This window comes from Anabrus simplex, chromosome 2 (assembly GCF_040414725.1).
Source record: "Anabrus simplex isolate iqAnaSimp1 chromosome 2, ASM4041472v1, whole genome shotgun sequence".
Lineage (NCBI taxonomy): Eukaryota > Metazoa > Arthropoda > Insecta > Orthoptera > Tettigoniidae > Anabrus > Anabrus simplex.
Window position 1 is genome coordinate 262,067,125 of NC_090266.1, and position 27,636 is coordinate 262,094,760.

General features: G+C 38.6%; 1 protein-coding gene across 1 annotated transcript in view; it reads right to left on the minus strand.

Annotated features, from left to right (window-relative positions):
- Positions 1-16,595: 16,595 nt before the first annotated feature.
- LOC136864042 (minor histocompatibility antigen H13) overlaps positions 16,596-27,636 on the minus strand; it is a 129,125-nt gene continuing 118,084 nt past the window's right edge. Inside the window, exons 7-8 of the mRNA XM_067140565.2 lie at positions 27,258-27,446; positions 16,596-21,248 (exon numbers count right to left, since the gene is read on the minus strand). Of these exons, the coding sequence (XP_066996666.1) occupies positions 21,179-21,248; positions 27,258-27,446 (259 nt within the window). The 3' untranslated portion in view covers positions 16,596-21,178. The remainder of the gene's footprint in view (positions 21,249-27,257; positions 27,447-27,636) is intronic.

A 27,636-nucleotide genomic window follows, 5' to 3' on the forward strand; every position in this document is an offset into this window, starting at 1 on the left:
CCGACCCTTCATATGAGAGAGACTGGTCACAGATTTGAATCCATAGAGAAAGACCTAGCGATAATTAGAATCATAGAAAAAGGAAGAATGTTGAACGAATTAGAAAGTTTATATATCTATTTAGATCAGACATACAATAAGCAACACAATCTTAATGAAACCAAGGATAGTAAAAGTATGTTATATGAAATAACACCGAAATTATTAAAGTCAGTTAGTTCGAATAATATAGGACATACATACATTATCATTATAGACTGTTATGCCTTTCAGCGTTCAGTTGCAAGCCTCTGTGAATTTACTAAACGCCGCCACAATCCTCGATTTGCAACTAGTGTTGTGGCCTCATTTAGTTCTATACCTCTTATCTGTAAATCGTTAGAAACCGAGTCTAACCATCGTCATCTTGGTCTAACTCTACTTCTTTTACCCTCCATAGCAGAGTCCATTATTCTCCTAGGTAACCTATCCTCCTCCAATCACCTCACATGACCCCACCACCAAAGCCGGTTTATGCGTACAGCTTAAACCATTGAGTTCATTCCTAAACTAGCCTTTATCTCCTCATTCCGAGTACCCTCCTGCCATTGTTCCCACCTGTTTGTCCCAGCAATCATTCTTGCTACTTTCATGTCTGTTACTTCTAACTTAAGAATAATATATCCTGAGTCCACCCAGCTTTCGCTCCCGTAAAGCAAAGTTGGTCTGAAAACAGACCGATGTAAAGATAGTTTCGTCTGGGAGCTGACTTCCTTCTTACAGAATACTGTTGATCGCAGCAGCGAGCTCACTGCATTAGCTTTACAACACCTTGATTTGATCTCACTTACTATATTACCATCCTGGAAGAACACACAACCTAAATACTTTAAATTATCGACCTGTTCTAGCTTTATATCACCGATCTGACATTCAATTCTGTTGAATTTCTTACCTACTGACATCAACTTAGTCTTCGAGAGGCTAATTTTCATACCATACTCATTGCACCTATTTTCTAGTTCCAAGATATTAGACTGTAGGCTTTCGGCACAATCTGCCATTAAGACCAAATCGTCAGCATAGGCCAGAGTGCTTACTACATTTCCACCTAACTGAATCCCTCCCTGCCATTTTATACCTTTCAGCAGATGATCCATGTAAACTACGAACAGCAAAGGTGAAAGATTACAGCCTTGTCTAACCCCTGTAAGTATCCTGAACCAAGAACTCATTCTACCATCAATTCTCACTGAAGCCCAATTGTCAACATAAATGCCTTTGATTGATTTTAATAATCTGCCTTTAATTCCATAGTCCCCCAGTATGGCGAACATCTTTTCCCTCGGTACCCTGTCATATGCTTTCTCTAGATCTACGAAACATAAACACAACTCCCTATTCCTCTCGTACCATTTTTCAATTACCTGGCGCATACTGAAAATCTGATCGTGACAGCCTCTCTGTGGTCAGAAACCACACTGGTTTTCATCCAGCTTCCTCTCAACGACTGATCGCACCCTCCCTTCCAAGATGCCAGTGAATACTTTGCCTGGTATACTAATCAATGAGATACCTCGATAGTTGTTGCAATCCTTCCTGTTCCCTTGCTTATAGATAGGTGCAATTACTGCTTTTGCCCAATCTGAAGGTACCTTACCAACACTCCATGCTAATTTTACTACCCTATGAAGCCATTTCATCCCTGCCTTCCCACTATACTTCACCATTTCAGGTCTAATTTCATCTATTCCTGCTGCCTTATGACAATGGAGTTTATTTACCATCCTTTCCACTTCCTCAAGCATAATTTCACCAACATCATTTTCCTCCTCCCCATGAGCTTGGCTGTTCACAAACCCACCAGGATGATTTTCTTTTACATTGAGAAGATGTTCAAAATATTCCCTCCACCTCTCCAGTGATTCCCTGGGATCCATTATGAGTTCACCTGAATTACTCAAAACACTGTTCATTTCCTTTTTCCCTCCCTTCCTAAGATTCTTTATTACTGTCCAGAAAGGTTTCCCTGCTGCTTGACCTAGCCTTTCCAGGTTGTTACCAAAATCTTCCCATGACTTCTTTTTGGATTCAACAATTATTTGTTTCGCTCTGTTTCTTTCATCTACATACAACTCCCTATCTGCCTCAGGCCTTGTTTGGAGCCATTTCTGATAAGCCTTCTTTTTACGTTTACAAGCTGCTCTCACTTCATCATTCCACCAAGATGTTCGCCTTCTCCCATCTTTACACACAGTTGTTCCTAAGTATTCCCTTTCTGTTACTACTACAGCATCCCCGTATGCCATCCATTCACTTTCTATATCCTGAACCTGCTTACTGTCTACTGTTCAAAACTTCTCACTAATCATTTCCTCGTCCTGGAGATTTTCTACCCTTATTCGTTTGCAGACAGATTTCAATTTCTCTACCCTAGGCCTAGAGATACTTAGTTCACTACAGATCAGATAGTGGTCTGTATCATCGAAAAATCCGCGGAAAACTCGTACATTCCTAACAGATTTCCTGAATTCGAAGTCTGTTAAGATATAGTCTATTATGGATCTGGTACCCCTAGCCTCCCATGTGTAGCGGTGAATAGCCTTATGCTTGAAGAATGTATTCGTAACAGCTAAACCCATACTAGCACAGAAGTCCAGCAAACGCTTCCCATTCCCATTAGCTTCCATATCTTCCCCACATTTACCAATCACCCTTTCGTATCCTTCAGTTCTATTCCCAACTCTCGCATTGAAATCGCCCATTAGCACTATTCTATCCTTGCTGTTGACTCTGACCACGATGTCACTCAATGCTTCATAAAACTTGTCAACTTCATCCTCATCCGCACCCTCACATGGTGAATACATGGACACAATTCTAGTCCTAATTCCTCCAAATGACAAATCTACCCACATCATTTGCTCATTTACGTGCCTAACAGAAACTATGTTCCGTGCAATGGCATTCCTGATAAAGAGCCCTACCCCAGACTCTGCCCTTCCCTTTCTAACACCCGTCAAGTACACTTTATAATCTCCTATATCTTCCTCGTTATCTCCCCTTACCCGAATATCACTTACTCCTAGCACATCCAGATGCATCCTCTTTTCTGACTCAGCCAGTTCTACTTTCTTTCTTCCATAAGCCCCATTAATATTGATAGCTCCCCATCGAATTCCATTTTGTTCGCCAAGTTGTTTCCAAGGAGTCCCTCGCCTGTCAAATGGGAGTGGGACTCCGTTACTCCCATACGTCCGAGGCTTGCTTAAAATGTTCTGAGCTCGGTAGATTCATGAAGCAGGATGCTACCCTACTTACACATAGTCCAAATGAGGATCTCTCCTCTAACGGGTTATGGACCACCGGTGGATTGTATAGTACTAGCCGCCTGAGCACAAGGAGGGCCAGGACTCAGAATATGTCCGAGATGCCCACTCCCATTCCATAGCAACTGGTAACCCAACTCTCAGGACCACTTACTAGGCCACTCAGCCGTTGCCCATGGTTCACGAACTAGGACGTGACTACAGTAACCCACAAACATATATTTAATTCTTCACACTTAATACTCCTCCCATGAATACAGATATTAGGCCTACTTCCAGCAATACGGTCGACTCCGCCCCTTTGTCAGCCTCGTCACAATTGACTCCACCCATCCTCCTCCCTTCCACACTCCCCTATTCCTTCTCCTCCGAGTTAACTGCCGCCTCTGCAGCACAGTTAGAAAACCAGACTCAGAGTCAACAGAAGGGCAACAACCAACACAACAGTAGATAACAAATAACAACTTTGAACTAACATGCAAGTCCTCATCTGTTTCAATTTTTGTAATCCGAATTCTCTCCTTACGTTCAACTTCTTATTTCATATTTTCCTTCTCTTACTGAAAACATTATTTTCAGTATCTACTGAGATTTCCTGGCAAGGTTTCAGCCAATAGTATTACCTACCGGTGCTAAGGGCCACTTACAATTTTTCAACTGATGTTTCTGCCTCATTTCATGCTGACGAATTTCATCAGCGGCCTTGGATATATTGTATTTATGACAATCATGTTAATGCTTGTGTTCATGCCCTCATGTCGTTGGCTTTATATTATTACCACTTCGGTTTTCCACTAACATTTTAAATGAACTGTTTTAATTTGAATTTTAATGGAAGAAATTTTAGTCTCCGACAAGATTATAGTTTAATCATTGACAGTGTTTCCATTAGCATCTTTATATATTGTATCATTTTTATGTCCCGAATATTAATAACTGGCTAAACTTTTAATATTTGTTGTACTCTTGATTGTTTTTAGGCTGAAGATGCACTTAATTGAGGGCGAAACATGTCCCATTTAACTGTGAGTCTATTTATGTAACCATTATAAGTGAAAATAAAAGTACAGTGGAACCTTGGTTTGCGAGCATAATTCGTTCCGGCAACATGCTCGTAATCCAAATCGCTCGTATATCAAAGCAAATTTTCCCATAAGAAACTATTGAAACTTGGATGATTCGTCCACAACACAAAAACATTTATTCGCATAACATTTCTAAAACAAAATATAACGTAAAACAATTAAACTGCACTTCAGCTTAAAATAGAATCATTGCTGGTGAGAAGGAGACGAGAGATGACATGAGAAGAGTTACTGTGTAGCATGAATTTCACTAACGGAGCCACTGCTATCGGTTGGCTCATTGGAAGCGTTTTCTTTTCATGCAACTTTAACGAGGAACCTGTCCAATGACTGTTGCTTTTGCCTCTTTTTGAGGATTTCACGAAAATGTGACATTGCATTGTCATTGAACAGATTCATCCACTGTAATCATCTCCTTCTTACGCCCAAATTCCTTTTTAGCCTTCTTTTCATTCACAAGGCCCATCGTTGCAAAACAGTTATATCACAGATGACAGAAACAAAACATGTACACTCATACGGTGTTGACTATGCGAGCGAGGCACGCCAACTGAAGTCCAGCGCAGGAAATGATTGCACACACTTTCCCAGGAAAGAGAGTGGCAGGGGGAGGGGAAAACAAAGGCACAGGGGAGGTGGAAACGTACGTAATCGTGACGCTCGTATTGCGAAACCTCACTCGCTTATCAAGTCACAATTTATTTAAAATATCTGCTCGTCTTGCAATACACTCGTAGACCAAGTTACTCGCAATCCGAGGTTCCACTGTATTGAATAGGTGGATTAAATTATAACACTTTTATTGTTCTTGAACTGTAAATTTTCAATACGGACCAAAAATGAGATTTATAACATGTAACATACCACTTAGTCGAGCAGCTCGTCTTCTTTCTCTCAATTCTTCCCAACCCGAACTTTGCAACATTTTTGTAACGCTACTATTTTGTCGGAAATCACCCAGAACAAATCGAGCTGCTTTTCTTTGGATTTTTTCCAGTTCTTGAATCGGGTAATCCTGGTGAGGGTTCCATACACTAGAACCCTACTCTAGTTGGGGTCTTACCAGAGACTTATATGCCCTCTCCTCTACATCCTTACTGCAACCCCTGAACACCCTCATATCCATGTGCAGAGATCTGTACCCTTCATTTACAATCCCATTTATGTGATTACCCCAATGAAGATCTTTCCTTATATTAACACCTAGATACTTACAATGATCCCCAAAAGAAACTTTCACCCCATCAATGCAGTAATTAAAACTGAGAGGACTTTTCCTATTTGTGAAACTCACAACCTGACTTTTAACCCCGTTTATCAACATACCATTGCCTGCTGTCCATCTCACAACAGTTTCGAAGTCACGCTGCGGTTGCTCACAATCTTGTAACTTATTTATCACTCTATAGAGAAAAACATCATCCGCAAAAAGCCTTACCTCCGATTCCACTCCTTTACTCATATCATTTATATATATAAGAAAACAAAGGTCCGATAGCACTGCCTTGAGGAATTCCCCTCTTAATTATTACAGGGTCAGTTAAAGCTTCACCTACTCTAATTATCTGAGATCTATTTTCTAGAAATATAGCAACCCATTCAGTCACTCTTTTGTCTAGTCCAATTTCACTCATTTTTGCCAGTTGTCTCCAATGACCCACCGTATCAAATGCTTTAGACAGGTCAATCACGATACAGCCCATTTGACCTTCAGAATCCAAGATATCTGCTATATCTTGCTGGAATCCTACAAGTTCAGCTTCAGTGGAATTACCTTTCCTAAAACCGAACTGCCTTCTATCGAACCAGTTATTAATTTCACAAACATGTCTAATATAATCAGAAAGAATGCCTTCCCAAAGCTTACATACAATGCACGTCAAACTTACTGGCCTGTAATTTTCAGCTTTATATCTATCACCCCTTCCTTTATACACGGGGCTTACTATAGCAATTCTCCATTCATCTGGTATAGCTCCTCCTACCAAACAATAAACAAATAATTACTTCATATTTGGTACTATATCGCAACCCATTGTATTTAGTATATCCCCAGAAATCTGATCAATTCCAGCCGCTTTTCTAGTTTTCAACTTTTGTATCTTATTGTAAATGTCATTGTTATCATATGTAAATTTTAATACTTCTTTGGTCTCAGTCTCCTCCTCTATCTCGACAGTATCCTTGGAACCAACAATCTTTACATACAGCTGACTGAATACTTCTCCCTTCTGAAGATCCTCACATACACACTCCCCTTGTTCATTAATTATTCCTGGAATGTCCTTCTTGGAATAAGCAACACAGTGGGCTGTGCTATGTGACATCTCATAAAATAACCGACATCCATGACTTACGTTGCGTTTCGGACATCGTCTTCAAGTTGTCGCGTACAGTTCGACACAATTCACATTGCACCGTCATATATCGAAGTTCCTACCTAATTATGACGCGAATACTCTATAGCAATTTAGATTGCACATTCCACTCGTGCATAATGGTGGTTGCATATGCAGCAAGGCGCATCTTGCATTGTCTCGAGTTCGAATAATGCACGCCTCTAGTATCTAGTTATGTGTACCTACAGTAGCCGTCAGGTTCTGTACTTAAACCACTCATTCGTGTACCTACCAGTGCATACAATGCCCGAATGCGTATCCTTTATAATTATGTTATACTGCGTCAAAATAGACCTCGGTATAAATGAACGCCCTAGTTGCTTGTTGACATGTATTTACGAAAATGAGAACGCCCGTGGTTGGCTCTTCGCATATTCGGAACAAACAACATTCAGCTCCGACTACCTGCAGGCCTACGACACGCTGCTCGCCGCACATTGTGGGGACAACGCTCTCGAGATTTCTTGAAATTTCTCGCGAGAAATAATGCCTGCGTTAGTCTCGAGAAATCCTGAGAAATCTCGAGACCTCGTCTCAGACTGCCCATCACTATCTGTAATTTTTCTCTATCTGTTGCCAAAAGTGTGATATCATCTGCGTATACTAGTGCCTTTATCCACACTGATCTCATCTTGAAATTTCCAACTTTGCATTTACTTGTTGGCCTCTTACTTGATCCATGAATACTGTAAAGAGTAGAGGACTAAACCCGTCACCTTGCCGACACCTCTTTCCATTGTAAATACCTTAGAGGTTTGACTATTTATCCTCACTACACCTATAATCCTCCTGTAAATACTTTTAATCACCCTAGTCAGTTTGGGGGTAATACGTGCCTTCTGTAAAGCCATCCATAGCTCTTCTCTCGATACTCCTGTCAAATGCCGACTTCAAATCGATAAATGCTGCAAACAGTTCCCCTTCGCGATTTATGATCTCTTCTGCTGCATTTCTCAAACAGAAGATCTATGTTGTGAGTTTAACAAATAGGAAAAGTCCTCTCTGTTTTAATTACTGTGTTGATGGGAAGAAAGTTCCTTTTGGGGATCATTGTAAGTACCTAGGTGTTAATATAAGAAAAGACCTTCACTGCGGTAATCACATAAATATGATTGTTAATAAAGGGTACAGATCTCTGCACATGGTTATGAAGGTATTTAGGGGTTGTAGTAAAGATGTAAAGTAGAGGGCATATAAGTCTCTGGTAAGACCCCAACTAGAGTATGGTTCCAGTGTATGGGACCCTCACCAGGATTACTTGATTCAAGAACTGGAAAAAATCCAAAGAAATGCAGCTCGATTTGTTCTTGGTGATTTCCGACAAAAGAGTAGCATTACAAAAGTGTTGCAAGTTTGGGCTGGGAAGACTTGGGAGAAACGAGACGAGCTGCTCGATTAAGTGGTATGTCGTAATCTATAATCTTCATTTCCATATTTACAATTGCACAATTAAAAATAGGAGAGGAATTTCCACCAATCAATACTTATTTATTGTATATATTAAACTACAGGACCGGTTTCGACCTCATATTCAAGGTCATCTTCAGCTGAACCATACATACACATTTATATCAAAGCTTCATTATATAAATATGTATGTATGGTTCAGCTGAAGATGACCTTGAATATGAGGTCGAAACCGGTCCTGTAGTTTAATATATACAATAAATAAGTATTGATTGGTGGAAATTCCTCTCCTATTTTTATGTGGTATGTTCCGAGCTGTCAGTGGAGAGATGGCGTGGGAGGACATCAGTAGACCAATAAGTTTGAGTGGTGTCTTTAAAAGTAGGAAAGATCACAATATGAAGATAAAGTTGGAATTTAAGAGGACAAATTGGGGCAAATATTCGTTTATAGGAAGGGGAGTTAGGGATTAGAATAACTTACCATGGGAAATGTTCAATAATTTTCCAATTTCTTTGCGATCATTTAAAAAGGCTAGGAAAACAACAGATAGGGAATCTGCCACCTGGGTGACTGCCCCAAATGCAGATCAGTAGTGAATGATTGTCTAAATCCAGCCTGTTCTTCTTCCAGTTCTTCCTCCACTTGCTCTCTATGTCTCTTCTCTATTATAGTTGAATATAACTTCTGCAGAACTGATACTAAGCATATCGCCCCGTAATTATGACATTCAGTTGAGCTTCCCTTCTTGTGAATGGGAACTTTGGTGGTCCGCTCCCAATCTTCTAGTACTTTCTCAGAATCCCAAACTAACTTGAAGAGATCCCTGATCCATTCCTCTAGTTCCCTTCCTCCAAATTTCATAAACTCTGGGTAAATATTATCCCAGACTGCTGCTTTACAAGTCTTGATTGCCTTAGTTGCCTCATGCACTTCCTTCAATCTAATACCTTCTTCCTTTTCCCTCTCTCCACTGTTATCCCCTTCCATTGGTGTCATGCCCACCACCCTATTGGTTTCCTTGAAGGTTTCTGAGTAATATTTGCTCCACAGTTCCAGGATGTCCTTTATGTTGGTTTTCAGCCAGTTATTTATATCCTTAATGTTTCTGATTTTCTTTCCCTTTTTCTCTTCAAGCTTTTTACCACATGCCAGAACTTTCTTTGATTTTCCTTACAACTTTCTTCTATTTCCCTTCCAAACTGTTCCCAGGATTCCTTTTTAGCTTCCTTGACTGCTCTCCCTGCTGCATTTCTTAGTTGTAAATATGTTCCTTTGTCTTCCTCACTTTTGGATTTCATGTATCTTTTTTATCTTTCTTCTTGGCTGCAACCGCTTCCTTTTCGGTTTCGCTCCATCATCTTGTCTGTCTCCTACTTCCTTTGACTGCTGATCCTGCACACCTCTGTCGCTACCTGGTTAACCGTCTCTTTCATCACCTTCCATTTGTCTTCCACATTTCACATACCTCTGTGATTTTGCTCCTTCTGTAGGAGTTTTTTCGCGCAACTTATTCTCATACTCCCGTCGCTTGTCGATATCCTCCAAGGCAGATACTTTCACTTTGACATAATTCATTTTTGTTGATTCTGGTATATATCTGAACCGGGGTTTAATTACTAATAAATCATGTTCAGTGTTGAGTTCCGCACTGCGGAATACCCCCACATCCATTACATCATAGTGGGTATCCTTTGTGTACACATGGTAGTCTATTGTACTTCGTACATTTCTGCCTCAATGCCTTGAAGGTAATTTGGTGGATCTGTTTATAAGGGAAGAAAGAATTCCCTATTCATATTTCATTATCTATGCAGAACTCAAGTATTCTCTTCCCATTGCTGTTCAGACTTCTCTCTGCCCCATACCTTGCCAAGCTTCCATGACCAGAACTCATCTTATTCCCTACTCGAGCATTCCAGTCCCCCATTATCATCACCGATTCTATAGTATCTCTAGCTTTGTCCAATGTCCTCTGGAGGGCAGAGTGAAATATCTCCTTTTCTACCTAATCACTATATTCAGTAGGAGCATATATCTGTATGAGAGCAACTTTTCGGTTATTCTCAAGATCCAGATCTAATTTCATTATCCTTGGGCTTACTGCCTTCCAATCCACCACTTTATTACTTAATTGTTCACTTGTGAAAATTCCGACCCCTTCTTTAGCTTTACTTCTCTTATCTACTCCTGAATATCTCCCCCTGTTCCCTTTTCCACCACCTCATTGATACCAAGAATTTCGAACTTGTACGTCATTTCCTACACCACATCCACATCCTTGCCTGTCAGAGGTAATATTCCAGGTTCCAATTATCATATTCAGTTAGTCTTAATTGTTTTGAAATTCACTCCATACAGGTAATTAACCCTGTGATGGAGCTAGGAGAGTCAGAGGGCTGCCCCCTTACAGCCTCTGTCCTTGCTTGATTTTATTTCAGGGTTTACTCCCATAGCCTTGGGTCAAAACCATATCCACAAGGCAGTGGATTGCCCAAGTTGATCTGCGGGTGCTTATTTGGTATAACCTTATTCGCACCTGCCCTGCATATCTACAGGAACTTCCCCTATCTGCCATTGGTACACGCCAAGTCGGGGTTGAGGCCCCCCATCCCAGTCTATTCCCTGAGGAGTAGTGACTGGATCCTATTCAACTCAGCGGGTAATGCTGTCAATCCCATCAATATAACTTATCGTCTGTTCATCAAAAATCTCTTGCACACATGGTGATTTAATGCAAAAGTGCATCCTAGTGGCAACCTGTAAGTGTTGCTATGAAACTGTGAACTGGGTGACAAACTGCAAGGAACTACAATTCCCCACTCTCTCAGGACTGGGGTACACAGCAGGGCCTGACCACTGATTTCTCGACACCAGTTTTTCTGTGTGCCACTATGGAAAGATACAACATTTCCCACGTTGATAAGCTCATTTGGGAGATCAAAGTTCCATTGTTTCAGTTTACTGGCTACCTTCTCCACGTCAGAAAGTCTCTTGTGAAACTTGTTCAGGGCTGCAATGCAGCCTTTTGGTGATAGTCTCGTGTGTTCAGCCAAGTTCCTCATGAGGTGGAAGTTGCCACGCATTTCATCTGTGATGCCAGTCATACGGCACAGCTCAGGCACCAGATACACTAGTGTGGAGAAGCCCCGACGATGTTCATGCAATTTGGGTAGAGATCCAAGCATTGGCTGGTCAGGATTCTTGATTTCAAGACCATACCAAGATTTGAAGTAAGCCTTGTATGTTACATCCTTGCCATCTTGAGAAAATGGGCTCATAGGAGTTGTGAAATCATCATCCACCCTGTAAGTCTTGTTATTGTAGTCTGATGATGATGATGATGCTTGTTTAAAGGGGCCTAACATCTAGGTCATCGGCCACTAATGATACAAAATAAGACTAAATGCAATGACAAATTACAAGTCCAAAATCCTCCACTGACAAGAATTCAAAACATGAGGATGAAGAATGAATGGATGGACATGAATTTAAAACAATCAGTGGATCCGACCCACAATGCCTCACATTCTCAGAAGCTGACGTAAAACAATATTATTACTAACCAAGAGACTGCTTCTATAGCACAATACTGAATCAATGATGCTTGTAGTATAAAAGGGTCCATAATCAAAGTAATCAGCCCATCAAAAAGGTACTTTTCGCTAGGAAAGTAGAACAATGGTATCTGTCATGTTGCGGTACTAATCAAAAGTAGCATAGACTCGCGGTATTCCACACATTATGCTAGTACTCACAGATGATGAAATTTGCACATTAACATAGACCTATGGTGTTTTACACATTGCAGCACAATTTACAGGCAAAGCAAAGCTATGGTGTTCATCACATAAATGTACCCACCACATGGACTCTTACTATCCCGTGGTGTTCCTCATATAGTGGATACTAATCATAGACAAGCCAGAACCATGGTGTCGCTCATATAGTGGTACTAATCACAGGTACTGTGAAAGCCGACAGCGCACTCTGTTGATACTAATCATAAACCTATTTCGTACCTAACAAAGGGTTACTACGCGCAAGTAAAAGCGACTCGTGGTGTTCTCCGCGTGGTGGTACTAATTAAAAGTAGTCTCATGGTTCTAATTCGAACATGCCTTGATTGCCCCTTTTAGTTGCCTCTTAAAACAGGCAGGGGATACCGTGGGTGTATTCTTCGTCTGCGTCCCCATACACACGGGGTGTTATTGTAGTCTGTCAGTACTGTTGTTCCCACAATGCACTTCTGATATAAGTGCATAAAATCAGCCGGATCCTTTCGGCAACACTCCCCAGAATGTCAAGAGCATTATCTCGACACATCAGCTTGTGAGTGATCTCGGTACACAGCAAAATGTCGTCTTCGTGTTGTCGGGTTGAAGTCACATAAACTGGCCATAATTCAAAATGGTAGTTGTTTAAGTGGGCCTAACATCTAGGTCATTGGCCCCTAATGGTATGAAATGAGACAAAATGAAATTACAATTTAAAAGTCCAAAATCCTCCACCGATCAGAATTCAAAACATGAGGACAAAGAATGAATGGATGGATATGAATTTGAAACAATCAGTGGATCTGACCCACAATGCCCCACAGTCCTGGAAACTAGCATTAGACAATAGTATTACTGACCAAGGGACTGCTTCTAAAGCACAATACTGAATCAATGATGTTTGTAGTATAAAGGGATCCAAAATCCAGGTCATCAGCCCCTCAGAACAGTATTTATTACTAGGAAAGTGGAACCATGGTATTTGTCATGTTGCGGTACTATTCGAAAGTAGCATAGACTCGTGGTATTCCACACATTATGGTACTACTCACAGGTAATGTAATTCGCAAATGTAACACAGACCTATGGTGTTTCGCACATTGTGGCACCATTTACAAGTAACTCAAACCTATGGTGTTCCTTACATAAGTGTACTAACCGTAGGTACTCTTACTACCCCGTGGTGTTCCTCACATAGTGGGTACTAATCATAGGCAAGGCAGAACCATGGTGTCACTCATATAGTGGTACTAATCACAGGTACTGTAAAACCCAGCCGGAAGCGCAGTCTTTTCCTACTAATCGCAAACCTATTATGTATATAACGTAGTGGTACTACGCGCAAGTAAAAGCGGCCCAAGGTGTTCCCTGCGTGATGGTACTAATTACAAGTATTCTTATGGTTCTAATTCGATCAACCCTTGGTTGCCCCTTATGACAGGCAGAGGATACCGTCTGCGTCCCCCACCCACAGGGGGTGGTGTTTGGTCCGCGAGATCTATTTTATTTCGCTCAAGTCCGCCGGCAAGCCGGTTAGGACCCCCCAATCCGCCACCAGGGGACGCGCCACAAGGGAGTACCACCTCTCGCCCTGCTACGCCATCGTAGTAGGTTCGTGGTTGGGTACTGGCACATTTGCTTTTGCATCAAAATTATTACGACCCACCAACTATAAATTTAGTGCTTCCAATCAACGTCTCACGAGGATATTAAAGTAGTGACAGTAGTGGTATTCTCCCGCTGATGCACTGCTTACAAGACTTATGGTGACAACAACATTGGTGTCATATGCTTCTCTTCGCGATGCTAACGTCAGTGGGTCCTTCAAAATCTCCTGTGCAGTAAAAAGAAGAGTGCCATCAAAGATATAGGCACCTATAGTCTCTCTGTGAATTCTCACAAGTTTCTGTTTTTATGAATTGAGATCTTTTTCCGGAGGAAAGTCTACACGGTATTGATAGAGCTGAAATGATGTGACAGACTCGAGTCTGAAGTAATTTGATGTTAGGTCAATGATTTTTCCTGTTCTACCTCTCTTTGTGGTCAGTTCTTGAGGTTTTGTTACAATATTACACTGAGCATTGGCATCTGATTTGGAAGAATGCTTTACTTTCATTACTGGTGCTACATCCCCTTTAACTTAAGGGCCATTTCCAAGGTTGATCTTCTGTACTCCTGCCCGCAATTTAGCAACACGTACATCAATATCTTCTTGTTGCTGAAATAAATTTTTGGAAGCTGCTGTTGAAGCACCTGTTGCTCTCTGATACTAGTTTGTGTCAATTAAGAGGAATAATTTTTATTTCATCAAATATTACAAAATATTCTGTTAGACATAGAGTTCTTTTTCTTTTCTTTTTTTTAACAATTTGCTTTATGTCGCACTACCACAGATAGTTCTTATGGCAACGGAGTGATAGGAAAGGCCTAGGAGTGGGAAGGAAGCGGCCGTGGCCTTAATTAAGGTACAGCCCCAGCATTTGCCTGGTCTGAAAACGGGAAACTACAGAAATCTTCAGGGCTGCCGACCATGGGGTTCGAACCCACTTTCTCCTGGATGCAAGCTCACAGCTGCGCGCCCCTAACTCACCCGGTAAACCTCACCTAGACAGAGCTAACATGAAAGCAGAGAAATACTATAACACCAACAGCTACAGTTTCAATCAGAAATATCAAAACAAAAATAGTATTAGTGTTATATTTATAGTCTTATCTGATCCTACGAGTCATTTCAAGTACAACACACTGCAAACTTCAACAGTAATTTGATTGAAAAGTTCTGGAAGCACATATCCCGACATTCATTCACTGTGACACACTTAGCTTGCCACTAATATTGAACAGGTGTAAAATATTTCAAATAAATGGATTTTTTTAAATGTATGAGAGGCATTTTTAACTGCAAAAGCAACCTTGAAGCATGCTTCTAAAAGAGTAATAATGTGCAAAGTGCACAATAATTATACTCATTCAGACATATCAAAACAATATATGTAACCTGAATTGCATTGAACATTGTTACAATCCCTCTTAAAGGTAGAGCTGGCCAACTGGAAAATGCCGTACATCCATGGATATTGTACTAAATGCAAAGAAATGTATCTATTAGGTGAAGAAAGGAAGACTGTTTATTTCAAAGATTACAATGCTTCATAAATTGCATAGTACTGAAGAATATTAGTAGGACTTTGTGTTCTGTACACAAAAGATGATATATAATACATCAAATATCTCATAAATAATAAACAATTCCGGAGAAATGCCTATAGTAATACTAGAATGAAAATTTTGAATGTCCAGATTAATAGGAAGAACAGACCTTTTTCCGATTGTCTATGAGGACAACCTATTTTATTACAAACAATTTTAATGAGGCATTATTTATGAAAACAATGAGTTCACACAAAATATTCTGAAAAAGCTGATCAATCCTAGATGTAGTAACAAAAGTTGAATTAATTTTTAGTCCATTTTACCTCAAGCTCAGCTTCTCTTCCATCTTGGACAAAGATATAAAGAGACTGTTAGGAAATTGTAATGTATTTCAGGATGGACTAAAACAAGAATTTGCCTGGAGAAAATATATTCTAATTTTGGCGCTGTTGTATGATCAATTTAGATCAGTGGGTTATCTACAAATAAGACCATTAAATGAATATGATGAATCAATAAAGAATTGCACTAACAGCATCACAGTGAAAATGCAACTGGCTCCATGGCAAAGGAACCTTGCTAAGAAAAGGAAACTATAAATATAAACATCTGTTAGCGTGAAGACAAATTACCTTCTGCAGATTCTTTTAGTTATAATGCGTAAATTTGTTTTTGGACTTATCACATATATATAATAAAGAGAAATTCAATCTCATTCTCCAAACATAACATCAACTGTAGTAGTCATAACGATATTACCTATAAGGACTTCTGAATACGATGTACTGCAACTAGCATTCAGGATTATACACAATTTAAAATGCTGCAAAAGTTGGAATTTAACAACACATATATATAAATATACTGCAAACAGCTTATCCTAGGGTCACTGGAGTTACCATGGTCCATTTTGAGTCTTGACTGGGTGTTGAAGGCTGTATATTCTTCCTGATACCATGTGAATTTGTAGGTGAAAATTCCACCCCAAGATCAACTGGGATTCAAACCTTGGCTGGTTGGGTGGAAAAGCAGCTGCTAAGCCACTGTACTAATCGCTCTCACCCCAAATAGACTCTTGAAACAACAATCAGTACATTTAAGCCAACTCTAAGGTCATCGGCTCTCCAAAATGTACTACAGCAGTTTAAAGCATGAATGTGCCAGTGGTAATTCACATATAGTCAGTGACTCCCTTCAGAAGTACTTTTCCAAAAATTAAGTATGTATAGTATTCACAGCAATGTATAGACAGTTAAAAGTCAGCCTGAGAACCATTTGAAGTTTAATATATACAAAAAATTAATGAAACACCCTTAAAAATACAAAAATATTTACCAAAGAAAAGAAACGGTTATTAATGGTAAATATCCATTGCTGGAAGTGACATTGGCACACAATACATGTGTGAGATCTCCAGCAATTAGCAAACTTAAAAGTAAAAACCAATGAGAAAGAAAGCATACAGCATTATGTGATGTGAAAATATCAATAGATTTATTAATTAACTATGTACATTAACAGATGGTTGTTAAATAGAACAAGATTCTTGTTGTAGTTGTTGCTTTATTTGTTGGTTAGACACAGCATGGTCATGTTTGCTGTACTTATCACAAATCCTGAACTGTAACTTTGTTACTAAAATTATAATTTATATCAAACACTGCCCTGGGGCTAAAAAAGTAATGTATCATCTCATCAGTACCCGCAGTTGGTGTGGAAAAAGCACGAGTAAAATACCCTGCTCAAGGAGGATACCATAGGTAACCCTAATCGAGGACTGAATCATGCAACCCTGCCTCTAAAGTACTTCAGTGATCCAATAGGCTACAGTGGACGGCGCACAGACTAAGCTACAATCTACAACAAAACGTAAGTTTGTCCTATCATAATGAACAAAGGAGTTTTGGTAGTAAGCCAACAGTATTTATGATTACTGAACTAGGCCACAAAAATAAATTTTAAATGGTATTTAGCCACAGTAGTAACAAAAATACGCCATTTAGCAATAGTTGTATACAAAGTTGAAGACTGTGGAAAACTGAAATACATAACAGAATTTTTTTGTTGCTTTTACAATTGCAAAGTATTGTATTACTTCAGGATCCTTTTTAAGTATATTACATTTCTATAAGCTATAAATTTCAATACAATATAAGACTGAGAAAAAAGTATACTGAAGAAATAAGATTGAGGAAAGTATACTAGATTCAATAAAATGAAATTTTCTGGAAAGAGACGAGTTGGTGGTCAAACTCTTTTGTATAAGATTTCTGGTAACCCTACAACAGTTCTGTAGATTAAGAATCTCATATAGTGCCTATTGTACTAAACAACTGCAGTTATGAACATTTCATACTTCTGAGGAATATTTCTTCATAATTACAATTTTATTTATTGGAGAAGAAAGGGTAATACATGCACTGTACTTTCTGATAAGTCATGGCAACAAAGAAGTTCTGTGACAGTATGTAGGAATGATGTAAAATTGAATTACTCCTTTCTCTGGAATGTTTCCTTACTTGAAATTCACACTCTTAATATGAAAATAACTACCAGCAAATAAGACTGAGAAGAAAGTACAGTAAAACCTTGTTAATTCAAAGTCGTTGGGACTCAAAACACGGACTTCGAATTACGTGATTTCGAATTAACCACCAATTCGCAATTCAGAAGTACCAACTCTTGCCGTGTTACAAAATGTTCTAAGGTCCGTTACCGCATGCAGTTAACCTTGATTCACAATTTATACCTTTCAAATGCCATGAAAAAAGGACTATTTCCAAAATGTTTCCAAGAAGGTGCATTTACAGTATTCAAATAATGCACTTGGATATCTCATTGACAAACACAACCTCACGCAACGAAAGAAAGAAAAAAATGCACGATTCAAAGACGAGGAGAAATCTATGCTGGCTCCCATATGCAGGTGCTTTATTCATTAGATTATAATGTATGCATTTTAGATGCCTTGTATTCACACAGAAAGTACCCGATGACCTTAAAATCGAACTTTCCTATGACTCTACCCTTGTACGATTTCCCGCTATGGCACTTCTCTCGTACTTCAGAAATGTAAACACTTGCCGCGTCACAAAGTGTTCTAAGACCCATTAATACATGCAATCAGTTCGATTCACAGTTTAAACCTTTCGAATGCCATGGAAAGAACTATTTCCGAAATGTATCCAACAAGGTGCATTTACAATGTTCAAATAATGCACTTGGATAAATCACTGACAAACATAACCTCACGCAACGAAAGAAAAAAAATCACACAATTCGAAGACGAGGATAAATTATGTTGGTTCCCCTGTGCAAATGCATTATTTTTTGGATTTCTGTACTGTTTGCATGTTTAGATGCTTCGTACTGGCATGGAAAGTGCCCGGCGCGCTTAAAACATCGTGGCTTATCGAACTTTCCTATGACGAGGGGATAAAGTTTCTTGCTTCCATGTGCATTGCAACGCACTACAATGACTTCCATCCCCGACCCTTGTATGATTCCCCGGTTGGCAATTTCTCCTTTAAAACCATAAGACCGTTTGGGCTCGCAATGCAGTTTCGTCGGCAATGACGATATTGTTCGGTGCCTACAAATTTATTATATGAGCCATGTTTTTTTCGTCAACTGTCGGCATCACCAGTGTTCGCGGATTCTGTTTTTCCGTACACTGCCTGTTGCGTGATATTACGGCGTTCCTTAAAAGGCTGAATACAAAAGAATTCAGATTTCATTCAACTTAGTAATCATGAAGCGCACTGTAGACCCACCGAAGTGCGGAAAGCTACGTTCCGGAATACGCGTTCTATTATGACGCGGATAAATTTCGAGTTGAAATTACTCTGTAACATACTATTGTTTTAAGCTGTAAAGGCAGTTTTGAATTAAAAGTCTGAATTTCGGTAATGGGGCCGACATTGTACTTCGAATTACGAATTATCCGTATTTCGAATTAAACAATTTAAATAACATGCAAAACTGTATCTCATGTTTCCGGGAACGAGAGCTTCTTCGAATTAGGCGGGATTTTGAATTAACCGATTTCGAATTATCGAGGTTCTACTGTATACTGAAGAAATAAGATTGAGGAAGGTATACTAGATTCAATAAAATGAAATTTTCTGGGAAGAGGTGAATTGTTGGTCAAACACATTTGTATAACAAGAATTAGACAGACACCATTTCTGACCAACGAAGGAGAGTTTTCAGACATTTTAAAAGCTAAAAAAAAGGGGAAGACCTACAGTAAAATACTATTTCTTTTCAAGAGGGAGCCCTTAAGTATAATTTCTAACAAGAGAGGGCAACAAAAGGGTAATTAGTTCATACAGAAAATTTATATTACAATAGATAAAATTCAGCAGATTTACATTTCCTGACCTTGAAATTTGAGTAACTTTCGATATTCATTTTTGCTTAGTGTATCCATTTTTAATTTTCAATAAAATTCAAAACTTTAAATTAAAAACTTTATTTTCATAGCAGACAATCTAGAAAATTTTTAACATTCACACTACTGAATAGTCAAGAGTTCGAATAAAATATTCACTCTTCATGCTTTAGGGAAAATTATTTCTTTCGATTTCAATTTTACAATAATTTTATTTCTCCTGCTCGAAATTCCAATTTACTTCCAGTTAACCTCCTAATCAATAATGCGTAAGTTCCTTTCAAACAGCTGTTCTTAAGCCGAAAGATCATAATTATCGAACTTCATGTATGGCGAAATTCCTTCAGCATGAACCTAATAAAAATACTAAAAATTCATTCCACTGATCAAGACCATCTAAACAAGATCTCTTGCTGATTTCCTCTGAGCATGTAATAAAATTTATGGATTTACAATTATAATTGTAGATAATAAGCATTTCTGAAATTTGTTTCTATCAACTGTACAATTACCGGTATCTACCTACCTAAGTTCTTGAGAGAATGCACAATGTAAATATAGTAAAGGAAAAAAGTGGGAAGAGTTTCAAATTAATAAAAAAATATTTTAATGACATCAAATGTAGGCCCCTGTGCCAGTGTCAATAGGCCTACACAATCTTTCTATATACAATGTGATATAAACCCCTATTCCTCTGCAGAACAATGAAGGACAAATACACTTTGCACTATACAACTTCCTTCTGTTCATGTATAAAATTTATAAATAATTATAATACTTCTTTTTTTCTTACAGGAGAAGCTATTCTCTTTCCCAATGGAAATAACTACCATCCTGGCATGTGCGTTGAAAATTAGTTTGAAAGGAAGAATTCAAATCACATTTCAGGGACAGACAAGCTATCAACTCCACCCTTTGCGAGAATTCTCCCTTGATGGGAAAATTTCTTATAAGAAATACCCAGCTGTAGAATACGGCAGAGGTTTCTCATGCATACCGAAGGCAAATAATGATCACAATCAATGGATTTTTAACATTTTAACTCACTTTTTCTCTTTGTAATTTCTGCACAGAATTTATCTGGCGAAGCATAGTCTTAAGACAGACTGATGTTAACCCAGCAGTGGTCAAGCCACATTTGTACACAATGATGTGGCTGCGAGAAGGAATTAAATTAAATTAAATTAAATTAGCAAGTTAGGGAATAATGTTATTTTCCAGATTAATGTGCCAACTGTACACATTTCTAATAACTGTCCAATGAAAGCATTCTTTTGAGGAAAAAACCTTTATAAGGCTGTATAATTCAGTATTTTCATAATCTGGATAGTTTAGTATAATCTTCACAATACAGTTCTATTGAAGACTGATGTATTTAGAAAGGGCAATAACTTCCTTATATGCTATTTTCAGTGTACCAGGGAAATTAGGTAGATACAATTCAAAACTGCTATCAGTGTTAAATGGCCTTAAAGAAATAGACTTCAGGAAAATATATGTTTCAATGACAATATAGGGTAATTGAAAATATATGGTCCACTCGACTCTAGCCCCCAAAATTATTTCAAAATTACAATAAAATAAAAATGGGCTGCACCTTCCCATTAGACCACTCCTGGGTTGCATCACTGAAACTTGTACGAAAATAATGGAATGTCTATTTTTCTTTCTTGCTTGTGACAGATTTAGTTGGCTCTTCAGCTTTCTCAGATGGATGGTCTTCATACCTGTAAAATAACAAGATGTGAAAAATTTATGTAATTAATAATAGTGGGATGGTGTCATCACAAGCAGCACAAATAATATTGCAAGAATGATTATCCTGCATTGTAATGAGGCAAAGAAAATATGTAACTTGAAGATAAAAATTATAACAAATAAATCAATGATTAAGTGACAAATGCAGAAAGTTATAACCATATGGGATGCTCACAATGGAATTTAAAGGAAACTGAAAAAGGGCTCAATTCATTAAAACAAGGTAACAAGCAATTTCAGGAACAGAAAAAAAGACTTGGAAGATAAGATATTGAAAACTTTGCTACTAGAAGGTGAAGTGGTCACATAGAAGTTATTTCAAGTAGTCCAGGATGAGAGAGCATGGAAAAGTGTTGAGGCAAACAAAAGGCAGAGTTGTTATTTTTAAGGAGAAATAATTCAAAGAGTAGGTAAATAAAAAGAGTTTATCACGGAAGGCCTCAAATTCTTGACTATAGAATGGGGCAATAAAATATAACGGTGAAGAAGTGAAGAAAGAATTCATTACATTTTATTGTAAACTAATTATTGAAAACAACAGGTTTCTGTATATACAACTACAGCAGTAATGCTATCAAGTGGAGAAGAGTAGCAGCCGAAGAGAGAACCAGCACTTCTCAATTAAGACATTCACGCCCGTATCCGAGTTACTGCCTATAGCGTGTGACCATGCTGTGGACTGTATCCGAGTTAGCCCGGATAACCGCAACCTTGAACTGGAGCCGTTCCTACGCAGCTGGGATCTATTTTGGTCACAAATATGTGCGAGAGAGATGAAAGTAATACCCTTATGAATGCTTCTACTCACCAGAAACCACATGGCCACGGCGATTTTCCCTCCCAATGCACTTTCTTTGTTTTGTTTCTGAATGTAGCCTAGGGCTGGCACAACTAGCTGCGTAGTTGGTTTGTGATTGCACAAGCGTGTGTATAATCGCGTTCTGAAGTGTAACCATGGCACGTAGGGACAATATAAATGATGCAAGTGATGCGAATTTACAAAGCACAGTTTTTCAGCTGCTTGAAAATTATCTTGGCCAGGTGTATACAGTCTATATGGACAATTATTACAAATAGCGTTGGATTCGCGAAACAATTACGGGAACAGAACACTGCCGTATGTGGAAAAATACGGTCAAATAGGGGTGTACCAAAAGATCTAAAGGAACACCAGGCAATTCTCAAACGGGGGAGAAAAGTGAACCCGGCATACAAGTACAGTCACCTCTCTCCGAAATCTCAGCTCCATCTACTTCATCAGCTCCAAGTAAACGTCCCACGATTATGCCGCCAAAAAGGGCACCGGCCAAGCATCCATCATTTAGGTTTAGATGGGAAGAGAAAAGAGCGTATTCTCTTGAAGTTTCCACCATCAAATATAGTCAAGTTCCACTGAAGAAGGTGCAAAGTGTGCTTCAAAAATAAAATTATTAGTGAAACATGCTATTTTTGTGGAAAGTGTGGTGTTCCCATTCACCCAGGAAAGTGTGACATTACCTACCACACCCTACACAGATACTAGAGGACTTCATTGAGGTATGTGCAAAATTTGGTTTCCATATAGTGTTCAGTTTAGAACTTATTGTGAATAGAATTCATTGTTGTTTGCTCTGCAACTAACAGCTGGAATAGCAGGGCCAGCCCTTTAAATAGCCGCTCAGATGACGGGCGTGAATGTGTTAACAACAGTCAATGTACTGTTATTGTTGACCAGTTCTAATAGGCTTTGGACATTGGAGTCCATCGCGTTTCATTTTCTTCTGGCTTGGCGATATTAGAACATCCAAGGTCGGGGAGTCACATTTCCACCTTCCTTTACAGTTCCTTTTTCTTTTACTATGGTTGTTCTCATTTCAATAGTTATCTGTTTTCCTGATCAATATAAGCTGATGATACAGTTTTGTACTTTATAAAAACTCTCACCATCATCGCCATTTAACTTGTTACCATAAAGATTGAACATTATTTCCAAATCAGTGATGTTTGACATCGATGGCCTTCGCTCTGAAAATCTAAATTCATGAAGATCTCTTATCACTGACCCTGCAGTAAAAATATACAAGACAAAGAACTGTATATTTCAATTTTTATAAGGTTCGTCATGTACAGGTTTTTAATGGAACAAATATATTCCAGGACATTTGGACGTTTGTGAATAATGTAGCAGTCATGAATATCAGTTATTTTTACTCTTAAGGTAAAAGTTTGTAACACACAAAATATTGGAAATTATATTTTACACAACTTTTAAAATGTACAGAATTCTAATATACCTAATATGAAAGGAGAAATTTGATATTTCCTGTTTTGATGATCCCCAATATTTCTATGTCACAGTATATCAAGCAAATACCATATTTACTCGCGTATTAGACCCCTTTATTTCCCCACTTTTACAGCCAAAGATAATAAAGGGGGGTCCAATATGCGATAACCTCAAAATTTTGTGCAGCGAACACATGATTTCTAGGTTACGAAGAGCTATAAATTGTACGTGTAAACATTCTATACTATTATTTAACAGACATAGAATGTATTTAAGTTATACTAGCTATTTTCGTCAGAAGGCAGTATTTCTAAACGTAAAAAGATGAAAAATGGTGAACACGACATTTAGGCCTACAGTACATATAAAAGTCCATTTTAGTTACTCATATCACGTCATTCGTTACAACTCATTAATTCCTCTGGTGACGTTGACACCAGGAAGGGCATACGGCCATAAAAACTCGCTACGAAGATTCGTCTCACTTCATACTCGATCCTGTAGAAGAAAGGGATAAGTGTATCGTGTTATCATATAATTAAATATTGATACAAAAGAACTTAATGGCCAGTCATTTGTCTCTGTCAGTTCAGCAGTAGGCCTACCTCCATGGTTAAATGGTTAGCGTGCTGGCCTTTGGTCATAGGGGTCCTGGGTTCGATTCCCGGCAGGATCGGGAATTTTAACCAACATTGGTTAATTTCTCTGACACAGGAGCTGGGTGTATGTGTTGTCTTCATCATCATTTCATCGTCATTGTGACGCGCAAGTCGCCTACGGGAGTCAAATCGAAAGACCTGCACCTGGCGAGCCGAACATGTCCTCCGACACTTCCGGCACTAAAAGCCAAACGCCATTTCAGTAGGCCTACCACACAGTAAACCTGATCACTGCTTTCATCTGAATTATCGCCTTGCGCCGCCAAATTCCCTGCCTTGCTACCGGCGTGTCGGCATTCTAAGTGACGACATCTTCACTGCTATCTCTCGTCAGTCGTGTCAGCCATGCTTCATTCTCTTTGAGCCATGCACTGCAATCAAGAGCATACGAGGTCCCGTCTTTTTGAAACTTTTAAAAATAATTTCGTTCCCGACAATAGAGTCTAAACAGTGTAAAACTATCCCTAGATGGTCTCTGATATTCCCAGTTGGTGTATATGTAGCAGAAGCCACTCCTTCCGAAAGAAGCCATACTGTAGAAGGCATGCCAAACCATCAGCTGATAACCAGCGTGTTACGAGTTGTACTTCCGAATGTAATACACAGTAACTGGAAACTATTTTGATAACTGTGGCTGTTGAAACACAGACATTATTAAGTACATTTCATGGTTGTTCTCTACATTTATCACATCAGGATTTGTGTAAACAGCTGTCCATGAGATAAGACAGACCACATTGTTTAAGTTAGGTATATTATCGCCCTGACAGTGCCAAAAGTTCGACAGGAAAAAAAATAAAAATAACAGGAAAATATACCGCATTTATGGATATCTAGAGGTGTGGTGGTAATTTGTTTTATTATCATAATGTTTAATTTTGTACGTTCGTTGTCTCCATTTTTTATTAACGCATACCTAGTATGTTTTGTTTGGCGTCTCCGAAAATCGTTTAAAGTACGTGGGAACATATTATTATTATTATTATTATTATTATTATTATTTGTTAGGTACGTTGGCGAGTAAAACAATCGTTTTAATTGGATAGCTTTTATCACGTTTTAAACTTACTTCTCTCCAAATATATACCTATAATGGCCTGAGTTACGAGATATTAAACAAACACGTTGTTAATGATGTTGTCTGCTGTACAAATAGCAACAACCGCAAATATTTCTCAATTAAAGTAAACTCGTTTCCTCATCCCGAGGTGGTATAGCTCTTTTTAGACACACCCCCAGTGGAGGAGAGTTACATGTAGCGCTTTTACCGCATATCAACCTTCCTGCCATTCGTAAATATTTGGCAGTACGGTACCGGGAATCAAAGTCAGACCCCCGAAAACAGCAACTAATTGTGCTAACCATTACGCTGGCAGACAATTTTAACTACAAAACACAGACATATAGCATGACTGATGCATGCTTGCAATGCGCGGGTTGGACACGAAGCTAGGCCTATTCACCTATTTCTGCGACGTCATCAGAGCTGCAGTAGACCTACGCTACAGGGGTGGACATTTCTTAACTACGAAACACAGATGTACCGCATGGATTCGACGCGTTTTTCATTGCGTAGGTTGTACGGACGAAACTATTCACAAATTTGGTGATGTCATCAGAGCTGCAATAAGACTTGTACCCGCTTCGAAGCGGAATCGTCATTGTTCTCTGATGAATTACGTTGGGGGGTCTTATAGGCAAATTTTTTTTTTCATTTTCTTCGTCACGAAAAGCCAGGGGGGGGGGGGGGAGGTCTAATACGCGAGGGGGTCTAATACACAAGTAAATAGGTAATATATAGCCTAGTGCACACTCTGCATATCCCTCTACTTCAATTTCAAGAAATTATTTCAACCTGTTTTGCTGTGATGTTCACAAAAGCAACCAGACAGACAAAAACTGACCCCAATTATGATTAATCTGAGATAACAAAAACGAAGTATGACGCCACAGCGCTACTATTCCAAGACCGACTCCATTACTCGTAAGTCGCCAAGTAATGAGACTATCAACAATATATTGCCCCTCGTGAAACTACACAATTGGTTATTCTCAAATTTACACCAAACAATTTCAAACGTTGGCTTATTTTTATAAAAATGGTTTTATTTTGCAGATTGTGGTGTTTGAGGTGTTATTTACAAAATTAGAGTAATTTCATGATTTAAATTCACTGCCGGACAACACAAAACATGTAAATACGTGAAAATAAAACCATCCTAACCTATAAATAAAATTTTTCATTTTATCGCTAACTAACAAAAACAAACTCCTCTAGGTATTGGACACCATAATCTGAGTTTGATTTACCTTAAGTTGCCTAATAATAGATTCTTCTTTGCACAGTATCATTCTCATGTGTTTTTTGATTTGGGGAAGAGATTCAAAGAAGCTAACACCATAAAAACAATTTCACCATGAACCTGAAAATTCTTTGTAGCCACAGACATAAAACACATCACCTTAATTGTGCTAACAGATCAATGCAACATCAGAGATTATACCAGAAGAACCATTATAATAACATTAGTTCTACTGCATTACAAAATTCTAGAAAAACAACAGTTGAATGTATTCCAGGGTCATACCACAAATGCACACAAACAGTTCATTCTGTTCTGGATAAAGTGTTACACACCAGCTGCCTCTGACAATCTTACATTATCTTGAGGCCTGTGGAGACACTACTTATACAGACAAGGTCAGATTGTAGGATGATACTGTTTTAATGCCAGCACAAATGGTGTATTCCACAACTGCATTGTATTTCACAATATTCTTAATTTTGCATGAGAGCAAAGCTAAATATGACAGCTTTTTTTTGTAGGAGAGATTCAAACAAGTTAATGGCATGAAAACTATTTCACCATGAATCTAAACATTTTTCATAACCATAGACATAAAAATCATCACCTTAACTTTGCTAACAGAGCAATGCAACATCAGAGATTATACTTGGAGGTCCATTAAAATAACATTAGTTCCATTACATTACAGAATTCTAGAAAATATGTTCACTCATACAGGTGTATTAAATTGCTTTCGATACTTACAAAAACATAGCTTTGATGTCACCTTTCACAACTGCTAATGCAAGAGGGGTTCCCAAACAGGCAGGCACAAGGTACAACAAGGCAGGTTGCGCATGTTTGAATAAATGCATCACGAATATAGTAGCCATCAAACCAAGAAAGTATGCTGCAAATGTCACATAAAAATATGTGTTGGAATTCCTCTTCAAACTGAAATCAGAAAACAAAATTAGTATTAAAGCAAACAAAGCACTGTTATTAGAAATGAAACGCAAAATGCAATCAATCAACTCAACCATACAATCTAAACAGGTCTCGCTAGAATCTCAAGATTAAAACAAATGTTTGATGGTATCCTGAAATCATATTTTGGAAAATGAACGTGAGAATCTGGAAAAGG